This window comes from Primulina eburnea, chromosome 2 (assembly GCF_022965805.1).
Source record: "Primulina eburnea isolate SZY01 chromosome 2, ASM2296580v1, whole genome shotgun sequence".
Taxonomy (NCBI): Eukaryota; Viridiplantae; Streptophyta; class Magnoliopsida; order Lamiales; family Gesneriaceae; genus Primulina; species Primulina eburnea.
Genome location: NC_133102.1, coordinates 35,345,859 through 35,371,339, shown reverse-complemented (window position 1 = coordinate 35,371,339; position 25,481 = coordinate 35,345,859). Strand labels below are relative to the sequence as shown.

The 25,481-nt window shown below is 35.7% G+C and overlaps 1 protein-coding gene across 1 annotated transcript; it reads left to right on the top strand.

Moving 5' to 3' along the window:
• The first annotated feature begins 16,451 nt into the window (after nt 1-16,451).
• On the top strand, nt 16,452-17,843 carry LOC140824252 (uncharacterized). Its single transcript, XM_073185849.1, has one exon. It carries the CDS (start codon nt 16,452-16,454, stop codon nt 17,841-17,843), a length of 1,392 nt encoding a protein of 463 aa, XP_073041950.1.
• The last annotated feature ends 7,638 nt before the right edge of the window (nt 17,844-25,481 follow it).

Here is a 25,481-nt window from a genome sequence, read left to right as displayed (position 1 = left end):
TGTGTCACATCTGTGATACAAGTGATCATTTTACAAAAGATTGTCCCACTTTGCCCTCTTTTAAAGAATGTCTCCATGAACAAGCCAATGTTTCGAACAATTTCAAAAGGTCAAATTTTGAACCATTTTCTCAAAATTACAATCCAGGTTGGGGAAATCATCCAAATTTTAGTTGGAGGAATGATAATGCTGCACAATTTTCACAACCACATTTCCAAAATCAACAAAATTTTCAAAATTATGCACCTTATGTTCCTCCACCTAAAAGAAATTTGGAAGATACATTGAATTCTTTCATTGCAAAGCAAGAGTCTATCAATACTCAAACTGCTCAAACCATGACAGATTTGAAAGATTCTCTTGCTAAATTTGCATCTGCACTTAATGTTCATGAGAAAGGTAAATTTCCTTCATAACCTCTGCCTAATCCCAAGGATCATCATTCACAAACTGGAACTTCTGGAACTCAACCGATGGATCAGGTAAAATCTGTTATTACCCTTCGAAGTGGTAAGGTTGTGGAAAAATCCATTCTTGAACTTTGTGAAGATGATGATAAATCAACTTCAAAGGGTAAGGAAGTGGAACCCATAACTTGCGAAGAGGAGGTTCAACAGACAGTGTCATCACCATTCCCTCATACATTGAAAAATACAAAAAAATCAAATTTGAATTCTGATATATATGATATTTTTAAACATGTAAAAGTTAATATTCTTTTATTAGAGGCAATAAAACAGGTACCATCATATGCTAAATTTTTGAAAGACTTGTGCACTGTGAAAAGAAAATTGAATGTGAAAAAGAAAGCATTTTTAGCCGAACAAGTAAGTGCAATCATTCAAAATAATAATACTTTGAAATACAAAGACCCTGGTTGTCCTACTATTTCATGTATTATTGGAGAACGAAAGATTAAAAAAGCCTTGCTTGATCTGGGAGCTAGTGTTAATTTACTTCCATATTCAGTTTATCAATAACTCAATCTAGGCGAGTTAAAATCTACTTCGGTAACACTTTTACTTGCTGATAGATCTGTTAAAGTGCCAAGAGGTATGGTAGAAGACGTGTTGGTCCAAGTTGATAACTTTGTATATCCTGTCGATTTCATAGTTTTAGATACACAACCTATCGAAGCTTGTAATGCAATTCCTGTAATTCTGGGTCGTCCATTTTTAGCAACTTCTAATGCTCTTATAAATTGCAGGAATGGAATAATGAAGTTGTCATTTGGTAACATGACCTTGGAGCTCAATGTTTTTAATCTTTGTAAGCAACCACATGACAAAGGAGATGAAAGTGAAGATGAAAATCTTATTGAAACTCTTGTGGAAGAAAACATTCAAGAAGGGAGTACTCGTGATCAAATAGATATTTGTTCAATTGAAACTGTTAAAGAAAATATTGAAATTGATCTTGATGATTTTATCAGGTATCACTCGTTACCAGGATCAGAGGTTGATGCAAAATATGAGAACAAAGACGAACCACCCATATTGGAGTTAAAACCCTTGCCAGAAGAATTGAAGTATGCATTTCTTGGAGAAGATGAAACATATCCGGTGGTAATTTCTTCCAAACTAGAAAGTGATCAAGAAGGTAAATTAGTTGATATGCTTAAAAGACATAAAAATGCAATTGGTTGGACACTAAAAGATCTCAAGGGCATTAATCCACTAATTTGCACACACAAAATTCATTTAGAAGAAAATGCTAAAACATCTCAACAACCACAAAGGAGATTAAATCCACATATGAAAGATGTTGTGAAAACTGAAGTTCTCAAACTACTTGATGTTGGGATTATCTACCCTATTTCTGATAGTAAGTGGGTAAGCCCAACACAAGTAGTTCCGAAAAAATCTGGCATCACAGTGATAAAAAATGAAAAAGGTGAATTGTTAGCAAGTCGAGTCCCATGTAGTTGGCGGATGTGTATTGATTATAGAAAATTAAATTACGCCACTAGAAAAGATCATTTTCCATTATCATTTTTGGATCAAATTTTTGAAAGAGTAGCAGGTCATCCATACTACTGTTTTCTTGATGGATATTCAGGTTATTATCAAATTCCCATTGCACTCGAAGATCAAGATAAAACTACAATCAAATGTCCTTTTGGAACATTTGCATTTAGAAGGATGCCATTTGGATTATGCAATGTCCCAGCAACATTTCAAAGATGTATGCTAAGCATTTTTTGCGACATGATTGAAAATTGTTTGGAAATTTTCATGGATGATTTAACTGTCTTTGGGAATACATTTGATAATTGTCTTGAAAATTTGGAAAAAGTTTTAAAAAGATGCGAGGAAAAAGGTCTTATTTTAAATTGGGAAAAATGTCATTACATGATTACTTCTGGAATTTTTTTGGGACATGTCGTGTCATCTCATGGAATTGAAGTTGATAAAGCAAAAGTTGATGTCATTGCCAATTTACCCCCTCCAAAAACCATTAAAGAAATTCGCTCATTTTTGGGACATGCTGGATTTTATAGGAGGTTTATAAAGGACTTTAGTTTAATCTCTAAACCCATTTGTAACCTCTTAACAAAAGACACTGCATTTGAGTGGACTCAAGAATGTCAAAATGCTTTTGATAAAATCATTCGACATTTAACATCAGCTCCTATCATGCAACCTCCTGATTGGTCTTTACCATTTGAAATCATGTGTGATGCGAGTGATTATGCAGTCGGTGCAGTATTGGGTCAAAGAAGAAACGGTAAGCCTTATGTGATATATTATGCAAGTAGAACTTTAAACAATGCTCAAATGAATTACTCCACAACTGAAAAAGAACTACTTGCTGTAATATTTGCATTAGATAAATTTCGTTCTTATTTGATTGGATCAACGACTATTGTGTTTACTGATCATTCTGCTATTAGATATTTGTTGACCAAACAGGATGCAAATCCACGACTGATACGATGGATTTTGTTGCTCCAAGAATTTGACATTGTGATCAAAGATAAAAAAGGAACCGAGAATGTCGTAGCCGATCATTTATCGAGACTAGTAACAGGATCATCTTGTGAAATGACACCAATTAACGATAATTTTCCTGATGAACATCTATTTTCAGTTACTACTACACCTTGGTTTGCTAACATAGTAAATTTTCTTGTGACAGGAAAAATGTCACCGCAATGGAGTTCTCAAGATAAAAGAAAATTTTTGAATGAGGTAAAAACTTTTATTGGGATGATCCGTATCTGTTCAAGTATTGTCCGGATCAAATTTTTTGACGTTGCATACCCGAAAATGAGGTAAGTAGTGTCATTAAATTTTGTCATGCAGAAGCATGCGGAGGACATTTTTCTTCAAAGAAAACGGCTGGAAAAATCTTGCAGTGTGGATTTTATTGGCCCACTTTGTTTAAAGACACCCACGAAATCTGCAAGATCTGTGAAAATTGTCAAAAATTGGGTGCGATTTCAAAAAGAAACATGATGCCTTTGAATCCTATCATTGAAATTGAAATTTTTGACTGTTGGGGAATTGATTTTATGGGACCTTTTTCACCGTCGTTTGGATATTTGTATATTTTAGTTGCAGTTGATTTTGTTTCCAAATGGATAGAGGCAATTCCATGTCGAACAAATGATCATAAAATCGTCATCAAATTTTTAAAAGAAAATATTTTTAGTAGATTTGGAATTCCTCGAGCCATGATAAGTGATGGGGGAACTCACTTTGTAAATAAACCGTTTGCTTCATTAATGAAAAAATATGGTATTACTCATAAAGTAACTACTCCTTATCATCCCTAAACAAATGGAAAAGTTGAATTAGCTAATAGGGAGATAAAGCAAATTTTGGAAAAAACTGTTAACTCAAATAGAAAAGATTGGTCTCTGCGACTTAATGATGCACTTTGGGCACATCGAACAGCTTTTAAAACATCATTGAATATGTCTCCCTATAGGTTGATTTATGGAAAACATTGTCATTTGCCTGTGGAATTGGAACATAAAGCTTATTGGGCGATCAAAACTTTAAATTCAAGCATGGATGATGCCAACAAATTGCGTAAATTGCAAATTAATGAACTTGATGAACTCAGAAATGACGCGTATGAGAATTCAAAGATTTATAAAGCAAAAATCAAATCATTTCATGATAAAACAATTCTTAGAAAATCTTTTGAGATTGGTAAAAAAGTTTTGCTTTATAATTCTCGACTTCACATATTCCCAGGAAAATTACGATCAAGATGGACATGCCCATATGTTGTAAAGCATGTGTATCCTTATGGAGCTGTGGATATTGAAAATCCTAAAAATAGTGATGTTTTTAAAGTGAATGGACAAAGGCTTAAACCATTTTTGGAAAATGAAATCTTTCAAGAAGAGTTTATTTCCCTTTCTGATCCTTAAATTTTTATGTTTCATTTAATTTTGTTTGTTTTTATTTCAGGTTTCCTTAATCTTTTTATTTTCCCGGTTAAATGGCGGATAACGGTACTCCGTGACTCTCATAGTCGGTTAAATCAGTTTCCCACAATTGTTGATACAAAAATAAAAAAAAATCATATCTTTTCTTTTCAAAATGGATGAAATTCTCTCAAAAATTTGTAAAAATTTTCCCTCTGTTTCTGAAAATGTTCTAAGAAAAATTTATGCAGGAAAGTGTGAAAGATTGAGATTGCTAATGCAAAAAGGAATTCCAGAAGATATTCGTCTTGTAATAAAAGCTAAGGTCCGATTAGGAGGAGAAGTTCCACAATCATTGCTCATTTGGTATTTGCCTGGATTAGGAAAAAGTACTTATGCGAAAAAACGAAGGGCCAAAAGTTTAGGGGTTTGTCATAAGTGTGCGAGATAGACTTGTGACAAACGATGCAGATCTTTGGGATGTGTTTCCAATAACAGAGAAGATAAAATTGGTTTCATTAAGAATGGGCTGAGTAAGGAGTCTTTAAATAACATCTTATTGACTCTTGAGACGCATTCTAGTGGACATGTGCATATTGAACTTCTCCGTTTATGGAAACAATTCCAAGATGATCGTCATAGTCTTGGGAATCCGACTAAAAAAGACCCTGTTTGCCAATTTATAAGAAAATTGGATGGGAAGCAAATCCTCGACTCATAGAAGGCGTTGAAGCCGTTTCTGGACGTAAAACCAGAGGAAAATTGTGAGCCACAATCACACTACTGTTTATATACATGTGTGTCATTATTGTTTTTACTATTTATTCTGTTTACAGCTGTGACCCATAGTTTTGTCATGATAGCATATTACCCCTATAAAATCTCTCATCTTTCTCTCTATTTTCGCAGAAAAAAAAAAGAAAGTAAAAACATGGCTGGATCCTCTGCACAAACATTGAAAAATATTTGTGTATTTTGTGGGTCGAGTCCTGGAAAAAATGAAGTGTTTGTAGAAGCAGCGAATAATATTGGAAAGATATTGGCTGAGAGAAAAATTCACTTGGTATATGGGGGAGGTAATATTGGGTTAATGGGATCTGTTTCAACATCTGATCATCTTGGAGGTAGTCAGGTTTTGGGTATTATTCCTACAGCTTTAGCTGAAGGAAATATTACAGGTGTTACGATTGGGGAAGAATTAAAAGTTTCTTCTATGTATGAAAGAATCACCAAAATGATTGAAAATTCTGATGTTTTTATCGCACTACTAGGTGGTTTTGGTACATTAGAAGAAATTTTTCACACTGTTTCTTGGGCACAACTTAATATCCATAATAAACCTGTGGGCTTGTTGAATATCAATAATTATTATGACAGTTTGTTGACATTTCTTGATAAAGCCGTGGAACAGAATTTCATTTCAGAAAATTCACGACAGATGCTCATCTGTGCTTCGACTGCCCACCAGTTAATTGATGATTTGGAAGCTTTTGTTCATAAGCCTGATCCGATGATAGAAAATATCAATTGGTCGCAATCAAGCAGTAATAAAAGGAAGTTGGATCATTGATTCAAACGTCGTGGATTGGTTTGCGTTTGTTTCAGTTTGTTATCTTCAATAAAATTCCAGGTGATATCTCTTTCATTATGTACTCTTTATTAATAGTTATTTTGACATTAGGGACAATGTCATATTCTGACTGGGGGGAGAAAACTTAAAATTTTTTTTTTAAAAAAAAAAACTTAAAAATAAAAATAAAAAATATATATATATATATTATTTTAAAATAAAATCATGTTTATTGTTTGTATCTTAGTAATTTTTGCAAAAATGTCATACATTACATGTTTGAAAAGTTTAGATTAGAAATTGTAATAATCTATTTAAGTATGTTTAAATTTTTATTTGAAAAAAAAAAGTCAATTTTAATATTTTGATCACTATAAAAATATGATTTATGAAATCTTTTTGAATGATTAACCATTGTGATAAAATCAGTTATTAAAGTATGTGGCCCATGATATACTTGATAAGAGTGCCTAAAATTTTTAAACTCACACATATTTTGTGAGTGAGTGGAGAGGATTGAGAAAACAGCTTGCGGGCCTTTATTGATCATCAGAGAGCTATCTATTGTTTAGATCTTGTGTTCTTATTTTGAAAAAAAAAATTGATATTTCGTGAAAAAAGAAAAAAAGAAAAAAAAGAAAGATGTTGAAGATCTATGTAATTTTTAAGTTACATGCTGCGACCCATTTATCTCTCATAAAAATACAAATAAAAAAAAAAGAAAAGAAAGAAAGAAAGAGAGAAATACATTGTACAAATTAAATAAATATGTGGTCAAGAAACATAAACTTAGTCTGATTCCATGATGTAGAAAAAAAATCAGGAAAAAAAATATATAATAAGAACAACTGGATTTTAAATCAATGGATTTCCTATCTTTTGATTAGTTTGGCTCGTTTGTCTGTCTGCATTCTGTAAACCATTTTTCTAAGAATTTATCTGTATTCCAACTCCATGAGAGAAATCTTTCCCATAAATTAAAACACTTATTAACCTGTAAGAATATGGAGTTGAGACTCTTATTAGGAATTTCTGAAGGTCATGTACATTTAACTACCTGAAAACAAGCTTTGAATTGATCAGTTCAGATTATTTCATAAATTATAATTATAATGATCTTGATATAACTTTGACAGTTTTCAAATTTAATTTAAACACTTGAATAGTTTTGATTACGTTTCTATTTAAATTAATCAATATGTTTTGTGTTGCTATTAACGCTTAAATTGCAAGGGACTAGCAATAAGCTGGTTGGGGAGTGTGATAAAGATAAAATATTGTATATTAATTAAATGTTTTATTATATAAATATATATTTTTTGTTTTATTAAATGTTTAAATATTATATGTTTTATAATAAATTGCATAAAATATACGTTGTTGTGTAATTATAAGTTTTTATTATTTTTACAGGTTCGATAAAACAAGAATAAACTTGGCATTGCAAATGAGATTAAGATGATTCTTGGACCTGTAGAAAGTTGATGTTAATATCTACAATATTGATGGAAAGCATGAGATAAAAATCTTCTCACATAGTATTTTGACCATATCTCTCAAATTACTTGGTCAAATGGTTTGAAAAAATTACCACAACTAGACAACTCAATTATCCAAATGTTTCTTTTTATGTGAAGAAGCAAATTCGGATAAGAAGATTTTCAAAAGTGATGTGTATTAAAATATTAATTTCTTGGAACACCAATGAAGACTTATGTGTAAAAAATAATATTTTATTTGTGGTTGTCTCCCCAAATTTGGCTATAAATAGGGGTGCATTGTAATGTATTGAGATATCCCTCATTCTATGAACAAACCTTTGAGTTCATAATATTTTTCCTTTATTTCTTCATTTAAATATAATTAGAATGTTAATTTCATATTCAAAGTTTTACACTTTGAATAATGAATAGCTAACTTCCTAAAGTTAAGATGATAAGGTGAAACTCTTGGCATGATAATAAAGTTATTAAAAGGTAAGAATCTATGTTTTATATTATTTAATCATTATTTATTGTTTATGTTATATTTATTTCTTTAAGTATTTTTATACCCTACTTATAAGTGGGAGTTTTGATTTATTGTTGCTATATGTTACACTAAATTCTTGGAACCATTTAAATGTTAGTTTGGTATTACCAACCATTTAAAATGGATGCCTTGATTTATTATATATAAATATATTATAATATTAAATTTTCGGAACCATTTAAATGTTAGTTTGGTTTTACCTACTATTTAATTTGGATTCCTTGATTTACTATATATAAATATATCGTAATAATATTTTCTTGGTACCATTTAAATGTTAGTTTGGTTTTTACCAACCATTTAAAGTGGGAACCTTGATTTAGTGTTTACAAATATATATATAGCACAATAAATACTTGACCACATTTATAAGTTTTGGTATATATTATATATTTATGAGATAATAATTTATAACATAATATAAATATGATTATTTAATATATTGGAACCATTTTATTAAGTGGATTTCAATATTGTTGGTTAATGTTAACTTTATTAAAATACCAAGCGTGGATCCTTTAATCTCAACTACTTAAATTAAAATTTGAACAATTAAAATTTACCCATTAAATATTCAAACAATTAAAATTAAAAAGAAACAAAAAACAAAAACAAAACAAAAAGACATTGTAGTGGACTTGTAATTACCTTAGCTTCCCTGTGGATACGATATTCGGACTCACCGAATTATATTACTTGTGGACAACCTGCTCTTGGGAGTGCAACAATCAAAGTCGCAACACATCATCATATGATCAGTCATCTGTATGAATGGACATCTCAATACCTTTACCAATTAAACATGACGTTTACATCACATACGTTTTTATCCTTATTTTAGGCGGCTGAATCGACTAGGAACCTATTTAGAATATATGGTACACTTCCTAATGAGTTTAATGATCTTACGTTGCGAGTAAAATCTCATGATACCTATTATATATTCAAGAACTTTATATATAGCAGCTTGCATAGGTATACATATGAATAAAATGGCATAATTGGATAAAATCGTAAAATATTATTAAAATAAAGATCGTTTTTACATTAGAGTCAACAAAGTCCAATCCACAAGTTGGCTCGCCAGGTATCTACTCTAACAATATCACACTTGCCCTATAGCCAAATACCCATAGATCTTAGACCCATTGCTTCACGATGCTTCTCAAACAATGGTCTGCAATCTCCCGAATTATGTGGAACTTCCTCAGTATATGTTTGGGTTGCTGATGAGACCTTGGTTCCTTTGATCGCACAATAACACTGGTGGTTTCGCAATAGACTGGGACTGGATCAACTTTTGATGAATGACACCCAACTCTTGAACGAAATTCTTCGTCCAAACTCCCTCATTTGCTGCAGCCGATGCAGCTAGGTATTCGGCTTTAGTAGTTGAATCCGATGTGGTGTCTTGCTTGGAACCCTTACAAGAGACAGTACCACCATTGAGCTTGAATAAAAATCCAGATGTTGATTTCAAATCATCCACATCAGATTGGAAGCTAGAATTAGTATAGCTTTTCAATTTAAATTCTCCACTCCCACAAACCAAGAACAAATTTTTAGTTCTTCTCAAGTACTTAAAAATTCCCTTCACGGATTTCCAATACAATGAATCGAAATTCGACTGATATATGTTTGCAACAATCAGTGCATATGCGATATCCAGTCGAGTATATATCATACCATACATTATACTGCCTATAGTAGATGCATAAAGAAAGTATTAGGGCACATAGACTTTGATAGAGTCACACCATGAAACATTGTGAGATATCTTCTCTTGGACTCCTCCAAAGAGATTTTTCTCAGCGTGGGCTGAGACATGTAAATCTATTTCTTAATATCGCCATTAAGGAACACTGTCTTCACATCCATCTGTCATATTTCATAGTCACACTATGCTGCTATGACTACCAGTATCCTAGTGGAATTGAACATCGCGACTGGAGAAAAAGTTTACTTATAGTCAAAACATTGCCTTTGAGTATATCTTTATGCTACCAATCTTGCTTTGAAGGTCACCACCTTCCCATCTGCCCCAAGGTTTCTTTTGTAAATTCATTTGCATCATATGAGAAAAATTCTCTCAGGTGGATCTACTAGTGACTCATGAGATCCATGAATATCGCTGGCGCATTGGTCAAACCGAATGGCATGACCATAAACTCATAATTCCCATATCGAGTTATGAATGCTGTCTTATGAACATCCGACTCTTTCACTTACAACTGATGGTATCAAAAACGAAGATCTATCTTTGAGAATATCGATGCTCCTTGTAATTGGTCGAATAAGTCTTCAATTCTTGGTAGAGGATATTTCGCATACTACCATCCTTCTTCTTATAAACAATACTGGTGCGCCCCATGGAGAATAGCTAGGGCGAATGAAACCCTTGTCTAATAATTCTTGGATTGATCTTTTAGTTCTTTCATTTCGGCGGGCGCTAGCCAGTAGGGTGCTTTAGAAATTAGTACAGTGTCCGGCATCAACTCAATAGAGAATTCCACCTCACGGTACGGTGGAATGCCAGAGACGTCCTCAGAAAAGAAAATAGGAAAATGTCTGACGATATCAACATCGTCTAGCTTCTGACTGTCGGAAACATGTGCTAAAGTAACACGTGCTAGAAAAGCTTGGCATCCTCTCTTCATTAGTTTCCTTGCACACATGCAAGAGATAATGTGTGGCATTTGTTTCTTTCTCGCTGCCTCAAATATAAAAGACTTCCCACTAGACAGTCGAATAGACACTGTCCTCTGCCGAAAATCTATCGAAACTCCATTTGATGACAACCAATCCATGCCAAGTATAATTCAAATTCAGGCATCGGAAGTATGATAAGACCTCCCTGAAACACATCTTTATATAAATGAAGCTCCAGATTATTCACTATGCTTGATGTGACCATTTGACCACCAGAAGGAATAGAAACTTTGAAGCCCAATCCCATATCATCGGGTATAATATTTAGTCGCTTGATGAATGTATCGGATATAAATGAGTGTGTAACACCTGAATCCAGCAATACGTAGGTAGCTACACCTTGAATGAATATCCTTCCTACGACGAAGATGTCGTTAAATTTCTATCGTTTTGAAGCTTAAGGAGACTTCTATCATTATTTTCCCAAAATATTTTGAAAACTAATTTCGTGAACCTTATTATTTCTTAGAAAAATTGCAATTTCACCGCCTTATGCTTCGAAATTAATGAATTTTAATCTTAAATTTTACAATTAATTGCCATTATTACCCATTATTTACGAAAAATTGCATTTTGCATTTTGAACCCTTATAGATTTTTGTAATTCTCATTTTCACCCTTGTAAGTTTCGAAAATTTCATTTCAGGCCCCTTAACTTTGAAAATTGCAAATTTTGATCCCTAAATTTCAGAAATTACCATTTAGTCCCTGAAAGCTTTCGAAAATTTTCTAATTATCCTAGAAATTTTTGTTTTACCAATTCAGCCTTTGAATTCTTCGAAATTTTCGGATTAGCCCCTTTAAAAATTTTCGGATTGTAATTTTTCCTCATGAATTTCCAAATTTACAATTTGGTCCTCAAATTTATCGAAAATTTCAATCATGCCCAAGATTTTTATTTTTTTCCCTCAATTTTAAGCCTTAAAACTTTTATATGGAATTAAATGCCTCCCTTACATATTTAAGGCTCAATATTCAAGTCCAATTTATATGGTTTCTATTTTCATTTCTTAATTCCAACTATGGTAGTGCATGCAACCTATTTTTTCTAGGTTCTTCTGGATACTAAATCAATTGTGACAACCAATTTTATATTTCAAGCAATTAAAGCAATATAAAACATTAAATAACTAGGTTACCAGTGATTAGGGTCGTGTCTGGCTCCTCCTCAGCTTCTTCAGCATGCATAACATAAGCTCTCCCCACAATTGTTGTTCTCTTCTTCGGGCAACCAACAACTTTAAGCCCATGTAAATCCCCCACATGCACTTGCCAAGATGTGGGCGATTGCACTCCTTGCATAGGGGCCTTTTAGCAGGTTTTGGCGCACCAGGTTGTGGTGGTTTTGGTGGTCCTAGCTTCTTTACTTGACCTTGGGGCTTCTTCTGCCCTTGAGGTCTAGGAGGTACCATATATGGCTTTTTATTCGGGTGTGAGCTCTACTGGTGTTGTTGAATTTTGCGCTGCACCTAAAAATTAATATCTTTCAGTTCTTGCTTGGCTTGAAATGCATGGATAGTTGCTGTAGCATAGTCCACCGGTCGCATCATCATCACGTCACGACGGATAGTAGGTCAGAGACCATCCATAATGTAGGACCGAGTGCTTACCGCTTTACCAAAAGCTATAGCTAGTGGTAATGGTGCAACTCAAATCTTTTAAACCGCACAGCAACACAAGCACCACGGTTCGATCGCTCTACCAAGCAAGGACAATTATTGCACCCAACAATCTCCCTCCCAATAATTGCACTCCTTGCAATCAATGGGAATCGAACCCGTGACCTTGGCTCTGATACCAATTGTTGTAGGACCGAGTGCTTACCGCTTTACCAAAAGCTATAGCTAGTGGTAATGGTGCAACTCAAATCTTTTAAACCGCACAGCAACACAAGCACCACGGTTCGATCGCTCTACGAAGCAAGGACAATTATTGCACCCAACACATAAAGTGTCTCATCTTCTCAGCAGCGTCCCTAGCAATGAGGGGCACAAATTGACAACCCTTCTCAAACTTTCTAACAAATTTAGCCACAGTTGTGTCCCCCTGACAGAGACTCATAAACTCTCTCTTCAAATACCCTCGAACATCAACAGTGGAGTACTTCTCTTAGAAAATTTCCTTGAAGCGAACCCATGTAAGTGTAGCCAAGTCAATCCCATGCTCCACACCTTCCCACCAAAGGGAACCATCATCTATAAACATGTGAGTGGTACACCTAACTCTGTCAGCGTCTCTCATATTCAAATAATAGAAGTGAATCTCGAGAGATCGAATCCAACCCTCAGCAGCAAAAGGGTCGGTGTGCCAAAAAACTCCCTCGGACCGAGCCTCTGAAACTGATCATAAATGTCATGCAGTGGTCTAGGAGCATGCTGAAACTGTGAGAACCCCGAAATTTTGACCGAAGCAAATCAAGTAAGTAATATTAAAATTACTTAAAATAAGTGCATCAATTTTCGTTTCAACTAAACAACTTGAATAATAACTTAAATTTCTTCAAATTTAACTCGAGAAAGTAGATTCTAAGCTCGAGGAATAGTTCATCGGGATGCTAAGCTGCAACTAACCGCATCCTTCGAAGAGTTTTCACGAGAGGAGTAAAACCCCAGCTCAAGGACGCAAAATTCCTGCTCGAAGAAGCTCAATCAAGCTTGTCCTAACAAGACCATAAAGGGAGCTAAAAGATGAGCTAAAGATTTGGACAAATCAAGTATGCAAGAAAATAACTCCTGAGTAAACCCATAAAGGATTTATGGGATTAAGCTAAGGGTTAAGGCAAAGTTATGGGGTAAGAAATGCTCTTTGGAATGCTCAAGGTGACTCATGGGGACAACCAAACCATAATTACTTTTCTTGGGGTGCAAGGTGGTCGACCAAGGGGTAAGAGAAGGGTCATTTTCTTGCCTATAAATACTACATCAAAGGTGTGGAAAAATGATCTCAAAATACATCAAAGTTTCGGCCATTCCCTCCCCTCACTCTCCAAACTTTCGGCCCTCCCTCATCATCCACAAGTCTCGGCCGAAATTCAAGAGAGAATAAGGAAATCCGTTCGTGCATTCCAGTGTTGGAATTCTGTGTCGGAGTGCTGCCCAATCGAAGGCAATATTTATTGGAGTTACGCCAAAGTGCTGCCGAATTTTTGGAAAGCAAGAAACTGTAAGTGGGCTTTTGTTATGTACTTCATTTGTATTTTTAAACTTTGATATAAATAATGTGACATGCATGAATGTGTGTCTTCTTTTTCGAAAACCATGATGCCTATCTGTTTAAAATTTCGATCGATTAAATGTTCCCTTATGTGCTTCGAATTTCTTGATTCCTCTGTGTCAGTATGAAAAACTCTGAAATCTGAATATCTGAGAAGTTCTGTCTATTACTTCTGAATTCTGTTTGCACTGTTACGATTCAAATTTGAAATGGGACGAGAATTGTAATTCTGTCTGGCCCCCATTGGTGGGTATAAAACCATGTTCTGTTCTGGCCCCCATTGGTGAGTATAAAACCATGTTCTGGCCTCACCTCTTAGAGGACTAACATATTGGGGACAATTTTACCATGGAAATGAGATGAGTAAAAGTGTTATGTATTTGTTCTGATCTGATCTGTTTCTAAATCATTATGTAAAATCTGATATGTTATAAATTATCTGTCTCATATTTGTTCGTTTCGATATGATAAGTTAACCGTTATAAGCTTTGAAAGTTTGTTAAAGAAATGTTTTAAGGATTAAGATCTATATGTATCATTGAAAATCTATCGACCCCCATTTGCTGAGTGTTTTCCCAAAACACTCACCCCTTACAAATTTCAGATAAGGACGAAGAGCAAGTAAATAAGGAGAAGCAGAAAGCGTTCTAGGGTTGGTGAATCGGTGATCAAGAACAAGTTTCAAATTATTGTTTCGTTGTATTTCGTTTCTGAAAACTTTGATGTAATCTTCGTTTCCATTGTCATTGTAAAGACAATATTATGAAAAAGACTGGTTTGATTTGATACGAGGCTTAATTGTTTTCAATGTAATTGTTAAACAATGCCGGATGTCACCGACGCTTCGGACACGGGGCGTGACATTCTAGTAGTATCAGAGCCGCCAGGTTCATAATCCCGCTGAGATTTTGATAGACAAAATTTGGCGAAGTCAAATTTTGGCAAAAGCCTAATGTATCCCAATTGGAGTCCAATTTTCATCTATTCCTGAAGTCTAACTTTCATCTGTTTCCTAAATTTCGAATAGACTTCAAAAATTTCTCCCTTCAATTGTTCTGAAATCTCTTAGTATCGAAAATTTTTCCCGATCGCTTTGTTATTTGTGCTTTTCCACCCTTTATACGATTCTGATACTTTACCTTCCATTTTATCCTTGGAAATGGCTGCTCTTCGTACCCGCGCTCAGGCTGCTCTCCGTATGCGTCAGCTTACCATAAATAATCAAACTAGGGAGATTGCGACTTTGAAGGCGCAACTGGCAAAGGAAAATTTGGAGAAACTGAAGCTTAGTGAGAGTAGTCACACACTTGAGACCGAGGTACAGCGATTGTCCCATCATCTAGACTTGGCTGAGAGCCAACTGCTGCAGATACCGACCGACTCCGCTCGCATCACGCGCTTGGCTGCAGTTAACAGAGACTTATTGGAGAAGGTGGAGATAGAGCGAGGGCGTGCTGCTTAGGCCCGTCAACGTCAGGAGGAGTTCATCGCCAGGCAGGATCGGTACATTTCGAAGATCCACATGGCTATGGACAGGCTTCAAGACCAAAATAACTACCTACATTCAGTGATAGAGAACATGGAGGAAGAAGAAGTAGCACCGATGGAGGTGGATGGAGACGACAGTGCAAGTTACAGCGATGATGGAGAGATATTCGATTAGATTAGCATTATCATAAAATATTAAATTGTAGCAAATATGTGGCTAAGAAAATATTAGGTGAATCAAATTATTTTGAAACTTTCTATTAACTTTCTATTATTGCACATTTACAATTTGACTAGTATCTTATCTATAAAAATGTTTTTTTTATCCTTATAGGAACACTACATGGATCTCCAATGCATTATAAATGAACTTCAAAATCAAATTCAAGAAAAGGAGTCAGAAATTAAAATATTAAAAGAAAAAAATGAAAAACTCGAGAGAGAAAACTATCAGTTAGACGGAAACAACATGTGCATGATGGAGGATCTCCGTGAAGCCAGAGTGGAAGAAAAGAAACTACGCGAAGACGTTAGGCGATACGCAGCTTATCACCTAGAGTCAGAACGTCGTCATTAGATCACTAAGCAAGAGTTAAACAAAGCACAGGACAAGATTGGCTCGTTTCAAATCCGAAATGATAGTCTTCTCAAAATTCAACATCGTCTTCAAAAACAAATTGACGAGCAAGAAAGCGACGAGAAAGTGAATCGATCAGCGATACAAGAGCTGCAGGAACAAGTTAACAACCTTGATCATCAAAATACACAACTGCAGAATTTCATTGAGCATCTGCAAAACGAAATGATCAATATGGAGGAACTAATGGAGCAAATGGAAGCAAAACCAGCGGAGGAAGAAGTTAATGAAGCAATAGGGGATGGGGAAGTGATAGATGAGTAGAGAGAGAGAGCTCTAGAGTAGGCTTCGATTGTATCTAGAAGTATTTGAACAATTATTTGACAAGATTGGTTGTATGAAAACTTTTTACAATTTAATGAAATTATTTCTTTGATTAAGTATGGTGGAAAACAAATTAATAAAATACATGTTTATAGGATATGGCAGCCAGACCTCCCCGACACAACCGTGACCCTCGTGGCGACAACCAAAACGAGAATCCACCACCACCACCACCACCCAGAGTGAACCTCAGTCAAGAGGATATGATGGCAATAGCAACCATCGTAGCTGCAACATTGCAAGGATTTGTGAATCCATTGGCCAACGCCATACAACCACCTCAAGAAACACAACCGCATGGAATTAAATACCATTATGAATCCCTCAGAAGAAATCGAGTTCCAACTTTCGATGGGAACCCTGACCCAGAAGTCAGTCACAACTGGCTCAAGAACGTCGAAACTCAACTGCATTTACTGGAGATACCTGAAGAGCTGAGAGTGGAGGTTGTAACACCGTTTTTAGAAGACCGAGCTAGGAAATGTTGGGAAACCGTGTCGCCATCTTTGGCAGAAGTGGAAGAAATCACATGGCAAATTTTTAAGAGAGAATTTTTGAAGCAATACTATCCGGCCGAGTTTCGTCTACAAAAGCTGAATGAATTTGAAAATTTCAGACAGTCACCGGACATGACGGTAATGGAATACACGTCGAGATTTAATGATCTGGGAACCTATGTCCTAGCGATTATGTCAGAAGAAACGTTGAAAATGCATCGTTTCAAAAAAGGACTCAACAGTCGAATTCAGTCGGCACTGGCAGTATTCAAACCTAGCAGTTTTGCAGATTTGATGGGCGCTGCAATGAGCGCAGAAACTGATATCAAGAGGCGCGAGGAAGAAAACAAGAACAAAAGGCCATTGAACAGTCAATCCATGCAGAATGGTCCCAAGTTTAAGAAACCAAATTATTCAGGTGGGTCTTTCAAAGGGAATTTTAACAATGCGAGCATCAACGAAGGAAAGTGGTGCGAGACATGTCGACCGAAGCATGTGGGAGAATGTTATCGAAAGACCGGTACTTGTTTTAAGTGTGGAAAAGTGGGCCATAGAATTAGAGATTGTCCAGACAACAAGGACAAAGGTACGGGGCCCAGCAAACAACAAGAAAACAAGACTAATACTCATGTCTATGTAATAACCCAAGAGGAAGCCGATAACAGCAACGAAGTAGTGACAGGTACCATCTTACTCAATAAAATGCGTGCATATGTTTTGTTTGATTGTGGTGCCACACATTCATTTGTGTCTAGAAGATCTCCTAAGAAGCTTAAACTTGAGCATGATATTCTTAGTGAACTGCTAAGAGTAGCAACACCAGCCAGTAAAACAATTGAAACCCACAAAGTGTATCGAAACTGTAAAATTTGTATCAGCAAACAAACTTTTGAAGTAGAATTGATTCAACTCAATATGGTTGAGTTTGACATCATCCTCGGAATGGACTGGTTAGCTAAAAACCATGCCATTGTGGACTGTCAAAAGAAATAAATTAGAGTTCAGACTCCTACTAAAGAGGAAGTCTTATTTCACGGGAAATCCAAAGAAAGAAAATTCCTACTGTCAGCTTCACAAGCCTGGAAGGCTATAAAGGGAGGAAAAGAAATTTACCTGGCAGTGATCAATGAAATTGATAGACATGAATTAATTGTGGCGATGAAAATAAAAACCAGCAGCATTCTTTAAGAAAATAGTAGACGATAAGAAAATCAGAAGCTACTACTCTAGTAAAACAAAAGCAGTAGAAATGATAGAAAAATAGAATCAGAAGAAGATGTTACCTAACGAGACTATTTTAAATGTTACCGTTAAGTTTACCAAGTACTAGTATTAATTGCAGCATTAAATACTGTACGGAGTCATTTAATTAACTTTACCAATTCTAGTATAAATCAGGACTGATTGTCTTATAGCTTTTTTGCAGGAACCTTTTTAGGTAATAAAGCTGATTCAATCAGAAGTCTGAAGACATCTTCTGATCATAGACGTTGAACTCAGTCACTTATATATATATACATGGAACAAATCCATATAAAGAGACGACAGTGCGCAAAAAATATCTTTCAAGGAACAAAACTATCTCACTCAACTCGACAACCTCGAAATTCCTTGATAACTTTGAGTTCATCACAAAGAAAAGTAGCACATGCTTCATAGCAAATATCTGATCTTTTGAAGATCATCTTGTGCTACTGTTTCTTACATTCTTCACAATCATTTACAACACTTATACTTTATCAGAAGAGTTTGTAATCTGAAAAGAGTCTTTTCAGAACTTTTTGTATCACGTTTTCACTGTGTCGAGTAACTAAGAGTTTCAGTAGGCAAAAGTGTAAGTCCTTCTGAAGTGGGTGTGTACAAGAGTTGTACTGTAATATCCAAAGTCTTTTAGTGATACCTTCTGGAAACAGGAGATGGGGAGATGTAGAAGATTTCATCTTTGAACTTCCATAAACAACTACTGTCTACTGTTATTACTGTCTTTCACCTACTTCATCAGATTGTTTCCGCACCTATAATTGTAATCTGGTGAAAGTATACGCAACAAGATAAACTACTATCTCTAACAGGATTTTAGTACCTCCTTAGAAAGCAAAAAGGAGTAGAGTTTATTCACCCCCCTCTAAACTCAACTTCGATCCACAATAATTGGTATCAGAACAGGTTATTCTTGTTCGTGAAAATCTACAACAGATGGCACACTTTAGCAAGATTCCTATGTTCTCTAAGGAAGACTTTGATGATTGGAAGATTAGAATGCAAGCTCATCTTGCAGCACAAGATGATGACATGTGGTATGTCATCACAGATGGTCCATTAAAGATATTAAAGCCTAACACACCTGTTGCTGTCACTGAGGGTGCACCACAGATGGTTGAAAAATCAAGAAGTGAATAGACCAGTGAAGATAAGAAGAAGGCCAACCTTGATAATGTTGCAAAGGATATATTATATAAAACTCTCGACAAGAACACCTTTAGCAAGATTAAAATGTGCTCTACCGCAAAATATATCTGAGAAAAGCTCATCCAGATATGTGAGGGAAATGAGCAAACGAAAGAAAATAAACTATCTGTAGCAATGCAGAAGTTTGAGAATCTAAAAGTGAGGGCTGGTGAAACTCTAAATGAGTTCGATGAAAGATTCAGTAGCTTGATAAATGAGTTAACAGCTCTGGGTAAAGAGCATAGCAACAGAGAAATAGCCCTCAAGGTGATGAGAGCCTTACCCAGAGATTGGGATGTAAAAACAATGTCTATGAGAGTGTCCAAAGACCTAACCAAGTTGGAACTGCACGACTTGTTTGCAGATCTAAAAGCTTACGAGTTCGAATTGGAGGTAAGAAGTGGAGAAGAGCCTTCAAGTCTACCTACCAAGGCTCTTTCCGCTACTACTACTACTACTGCTGCTGCAGTTGTTCCTCAAGCATTACCTACTGTCATCATTGATAGCACATTGGAGAAGACTGCTGAACAGATCAGCAGTGATGATATGTCCTTGTTTGTAAAGAAATTCTCCAGGTTCATGAAAAAGAACCATCGAGCTTATCAGGGTCTCAATCGCAATTTCAAGAAAGATTCACCATCTAGTGATATGGGATGCTTTAACTGTGGAAAAATCGGTCACTTCATTGCTGATTGTCCTAAACCAAAGAAGGATGACCAGAAGAAAAGGGATCACAAGAGGAATGACAAAAGTCCAGAAGGGACCGAAAAGCAATGATGTTGAAGAAAGTAAATCCAAATGGGCGGACTCCAGCTCTGAGTCATCTGATTCAGAAAGTCATTCGAGTGACAGTGATGCAGAAGAAGTCAAATGTCTCATGGCAGATACTGATTCAACCTCGACATCTGGAGAGATATTTGATTTTGATTCTAATGAATTCACACGAACTGATCTGATTAATGCATTACATGAGATGGTTAATGAGTACTCAGGACTTTCTCAATCATTCGAGGAAGTGTAGACTGAAAATCAAAACCTAAAATATCAAATCAGTAAGTTTGCTTGTCTACAAGAAAACAGTTGTACTGATCTGAAAGTTGAGATTAATAGGTTGAAAACTGAGAATGTTAGGATAAACACAGATTACCAGACACTAAAAGCTGAAAGTCAGAGGTTATCTGCTCTGGTAAATGCTTGGAATAAGTCCTCAGTTTCACTGGAAAAGATGCAGGAATTGCAGAAGCAATCTGGAGACAAAAGTGGTCTTGGATTCAGCAATAGTGAAAGCATATCTGAAACTAGTACTAAGCCAGAACTGGATACGAACAAAGAAAAGTACGTTCGCTTTGTAAGATCCAGCTTGGTATATGAACCAGAAGTACCTACTGTTCAAATTGAAAGGATTGTAGATCAGATGAACAAAAGAAAGCATTATGGTCTTGGTTATGTTGAACCCAAGGGAAGAGTCCACCAGAGCTCTGAATCCAGTAAGGGATTCAACTCAGGAGGACAAATCTCTATGAAGGTTAAAAACTACCAACACTATAATTCTAGACCTGTTCAAAAGAGATACAGACTAGACAACAAGAACAGAAGAGAAGAACAACATTTTAATATGCATACTGTTAGAAGTAACAGACATTCTGTTGCACGCACATCTTTGGATATCCGAAGTACAAGGTCACCAAAAATTGTACAAATGTGGGTCCCCAAAGGACTGATAAGGCTTGGACCTAAATAGATTTGGGTACCAGATACTAAAATTTGTGTTTGGAGGAACAAGAGAAGAAAACAGAAATCAGTAACTCTACATGGTATCTGGACAGTGGATGTTCTAGACACATGACTGGACAGAAAAACCTACTTTCCGAGACAATGAGTTGCACTGGACCAAAGATAACCTTTGGAGACAACTCAAAAGGTAAAACCGTGGGTAATGGTAAGATTATCCATGACAACATCACCATTAATGATGTGCTACTGGTAGAGAACCTTTGTTACAATCTTATTAGCATTAGTCAACTATGTGATAATGGTTATTCTGTAGCTTTTCAGAAGCACTCGTGTATAGTTAAAGATTCTGCTGAATCTACTCTATTAACTGGAAAGAGAGAAGACAACACCTACAGAGTCTCTTGGAACTCAAATCATGTCAATACTCCTACATGCTTAGTTGCTTCTCTTAGTAATAAACACTGGCTCTGGCACAAGAAATTGAATCATCTGAATTTCAAGTCAATCAATCATCTCAAAAAACAGAATATAGTTGATGGCTTGCCTGACATTAATTTTGTTAAGAATCATGTTTGTTCTGCCTGTCAGCTTGGGAAACAGATAAGATCTAGTTTCAAGAACAAAGATAGCAAATCAACTTCAAGATGTTTGGAATTGCTGCATATGGACTTATTTGGTCCAATCCCTATCATGAGCCTAGGGGGAATGAAATATACTCTTGTTGTTATTGATGATTTTCTAGATTCACTTGGGTAATATTTCTAGCAGGAAAAGATCAAACCAGTAGCCTCCTGATCAAGCTTCTGAAAAAGATTCAAAATGAAAAATCTTCTTCAATCATTTAAATCAGAAGTGATCGGGGTACTGAGTTCACTAACAAAAATCTTGAGTTATATTTGGATGAACAGGGGATTCATCATGAATATTCAGCTGCCAGAACACCTCAACAAAACGGAGTAGCTGAGAGGAGAAACAGAACTCTAAAAGAAGCAGCTAGAACAATGCTAGCAGATGCAGACATCTCTCAGCGCTTCTGGGCAGAAGCAATTAACACTGCTTGTTACACGCAAAATAGAACAATGGTCAACAAAAGGCACAATCAAACTCCTTATGAAATATGGAAAGGGAATAAGCCCAACGTATCTTATTTTCATGTGTTTGGTTACAAATGTTTTGTACTAAATAATGACAAAAATCACTTAACTGCATTTGACTCAAAATCAGATGCTGGACTTTTCCTTGATTACTCCGCCATAAGCAAAGATTTTAGAATCTTCAACAATAGAACTCTTAATGTTGAAGAGTCGATTCATGTTGTCTTCGATGAAGACAACAGTGCTCCTGAAATATCTAACACGTCAGATTTAAGTAACAGGTTAGACAGGATCCAGTGAAGATGATGTAGAAGAAAACATCAAGGATGTTCAAAATCCAGAACCAGACATTCCGATAGTGGAACCAGAAGTACAGACATTAGATCTACCAATACCAACAGAAGACACTCAAGAACCTAATACTGGTTCCGTCGAGAACAATCCTAACATATCAAATCAGGAATATATCCTTTTAAATCCTTTTATTTGGAGAAAATCTCATCCTCCATCGTTGGTTATTGGAAATCCAGCAGTGCATCTGAGAACCAGAAGACAAATGATTAATGAATACATGCATGCTGCTTTTATTTCTCAGGACGAACCAAAGAAAATTGAAGAAGCTCTTCTAGATCCTAGTTGGATTGAAGCTATGCAAGAAGAGCTGAATCAATTCAAACGAAACGGAGTTTGGTTTCTAGTACCTAGACCATCTCACTAAGCTGTCATTGGAACTCGGTGGGTATTCAGAAACAAACTAAATGAAGAAGGCACAGTGATCAGAAATAAATCAAGACTGGTAGCTCAAGGTTTTAGACAAGAAGAAGGAATAGACTATGATGGGACCTATGCACCAGTAGAAAGGCTCGAAGCTATCAGAATATTTTTGGCCTTTGCTGCTTTTAAGAACTTCAAGGTTTATCAAATGGATGTGAAGAGTGCCTTCCTAAATGGTCTATTACAAGAAGAGGTCTACGTCGAACAAACTCCAGGTTTTATCGATCATTTCTCACCTCACCATGTATTCAAATTACACAAAGCATTATATGTTCTAAAACAGGCACCTAGAGCATGGTATGACACTTTATCGCAATTTCTTATCGATCATGACTTTACAATTGGGACAGTAGACAAAACTTTGTTTACTTTAGTTAAGAATAAACATATACTTTTAGTACAGATCTTGTTGATGATATTATTTTCGGGTCAACCAACCCCAAATTATGTGCAAAGTTTGGAAAGTTGATGCAGGATCAATTCGAAATGAGCATGATGGGAGAATTAACATTCTTCTTAGGATTACAGATCAAACAACTTGATACTGGAATTTTTATAAATCAAGCCAAGTACACCAAGGAGCTTCTGAAAAAGTTTGGTATGGAAGCATGCTCTGCTGCTTCTACTCCATGAGCTCATCAATTAAACTTGATAAAAATGAAAGTGGAATTCCAGTAGAAGTAACTCAGTATCGTGGTCTTATTGGTTCATTGTTATATCTGACTGCTAGTAGACCAGATATCATGTTTGATGTTTGTATTAGTGCGAGATTTCAATCTAACCCCAAACAATCTCATTATATTGCTGCTAAACATATTTTGAAGTACTTAAAAGGAACTCAAAATGTCAGTTTATGGTATCCAATGATTCATCGTTAAATCTTATTGGATATTCAGATGCTGATTATGCAGGTTGCAAACTAGACAGAAAAAGCACAGGTGGTTTTGTCAATTTCTTGGTGATAGGTTGATATCCTGGTTTAGTAAAAAGCAGACTTCCATAGCCACATCTACTGCAGAAGCAGAATATCTGGCTGCTGGAAGCTGCTGTTCTCAAATACTATGGATACAACAATAATTAAAAGACTATGAAATTCAAGCCTCCGACTCACCTATTTTCTGTGACAATACCAGTGCCATTGAAATCACACAAAATCCAGTACTTCATTCCAGAACGAAGCACATAGACATCAGATATCATTTCATCAGAGATCATGTGCAGAAGAGGGACATTCGCCTGGAATATGTTTCTACTGATCAACAAACAGCAAATATCTTTACAAAACCTCTGCCTGAAAATATGTTTTCTTATTTTCGAAACTCACTTGGATTAATAGACTTAAATTAATTATCTGTTATCTTCATTAATGTGTTGTGACTTCTTATGTTTCTTCAGAGTTGTTTTGCAGAAAATAAAAGACAAGCGAGAGAGACAATCAGTAAACATAACATAACATTTTCATTAATAATATAGGCGGGGGCGTACAACTTTCACTTCATTTTTAACGTACGCTTTCCAAGTTGCCAACCAAGTGGTCAGCTCCTCGGTAGAGGTACGTAAAAACTCCTCTGAAAAAGCAATCTATTTCAGAGTCCTCAGCTCCTTTAAGAGCATGAGGAGGTAGACACCATCATCAGAGAAGATGTCCGCACTGTCAGCATTATGGAGACGTCAATAATACTTCGCCATTTTTGTCACCTCCTTGGAGGAAGACACCTGCCCTGCCTCAAAAGAGGACTGAAGCTCCTGGATCTTAGTCCAGGTAGCCAGTGTCTTCTCGAACACCTTGTCCTCAATAGCTTTCTTCCTCGCTGCTACAACCTCCTTCATAAACTCCTCAGCCAAGTCAAGACTTTTCTCTCTTGCCATATTTTTGTTGAAAAGTGACTAATGGCTAACCTCTATTGCGGTATTTATAGATGATAAATCAGGTACCAGAGATCGAGGTAATCATAACATTCAGCGGGAAATGTGAAACGTTCTGTATCAAGCTTTCGACGGTTCACTTACCAAGAAGTGACATTTAATAATTACATTGATTTAGGGGGAACTTTATTATGATTATATTTGATTTTGTATCAGAAGCAGAAGGATACTTATCTCTTCATTAAAATAAGGCACTCTGTTTAAAACTTCCAGTAGAAGCTGTCAAAGTCTCTTCTGATTCTTTCATATATGAATGTCAATTTATCTTTTATAAATTATGCATTATTCAGCTAATGTTGACTTATTTGCAGAAGAAAACGATTTAAGATAAATACTGGTATTCCATTGCACATTTACTCAAAGCTAGGTTACAACATACAATTCCACATCTATGGAGTACTTCCACTCAACCGATGCATTTGATGATGAAGAAGTTGACGAGTTTCAAGTCGGCCGAAGCACTTACTGATTCACCAGACTAAGTCTTTCTTACTCATTTTTTTTTATTCAATGAAAGCAGTAGATGAACAAAAATGTCAAGATTTCCTTACATTAAGTTTATCTACTCCATTCATTGTTATCAGCAGCTTGAAGTATTTTTTTTTTGTTGCAAAGTACTTCAGCAGGAACTTATCTAAGGACTGGTTAGGAATTC

Coding starts and splice junctions, on each gene's coding strand:
- LOC140824252 (XM_073185849.1), top strand. CDS start 16,452: ATGGCAGCCAGACCTCCCCGACACAACCGTGACCCTCGTGGCGACAAC.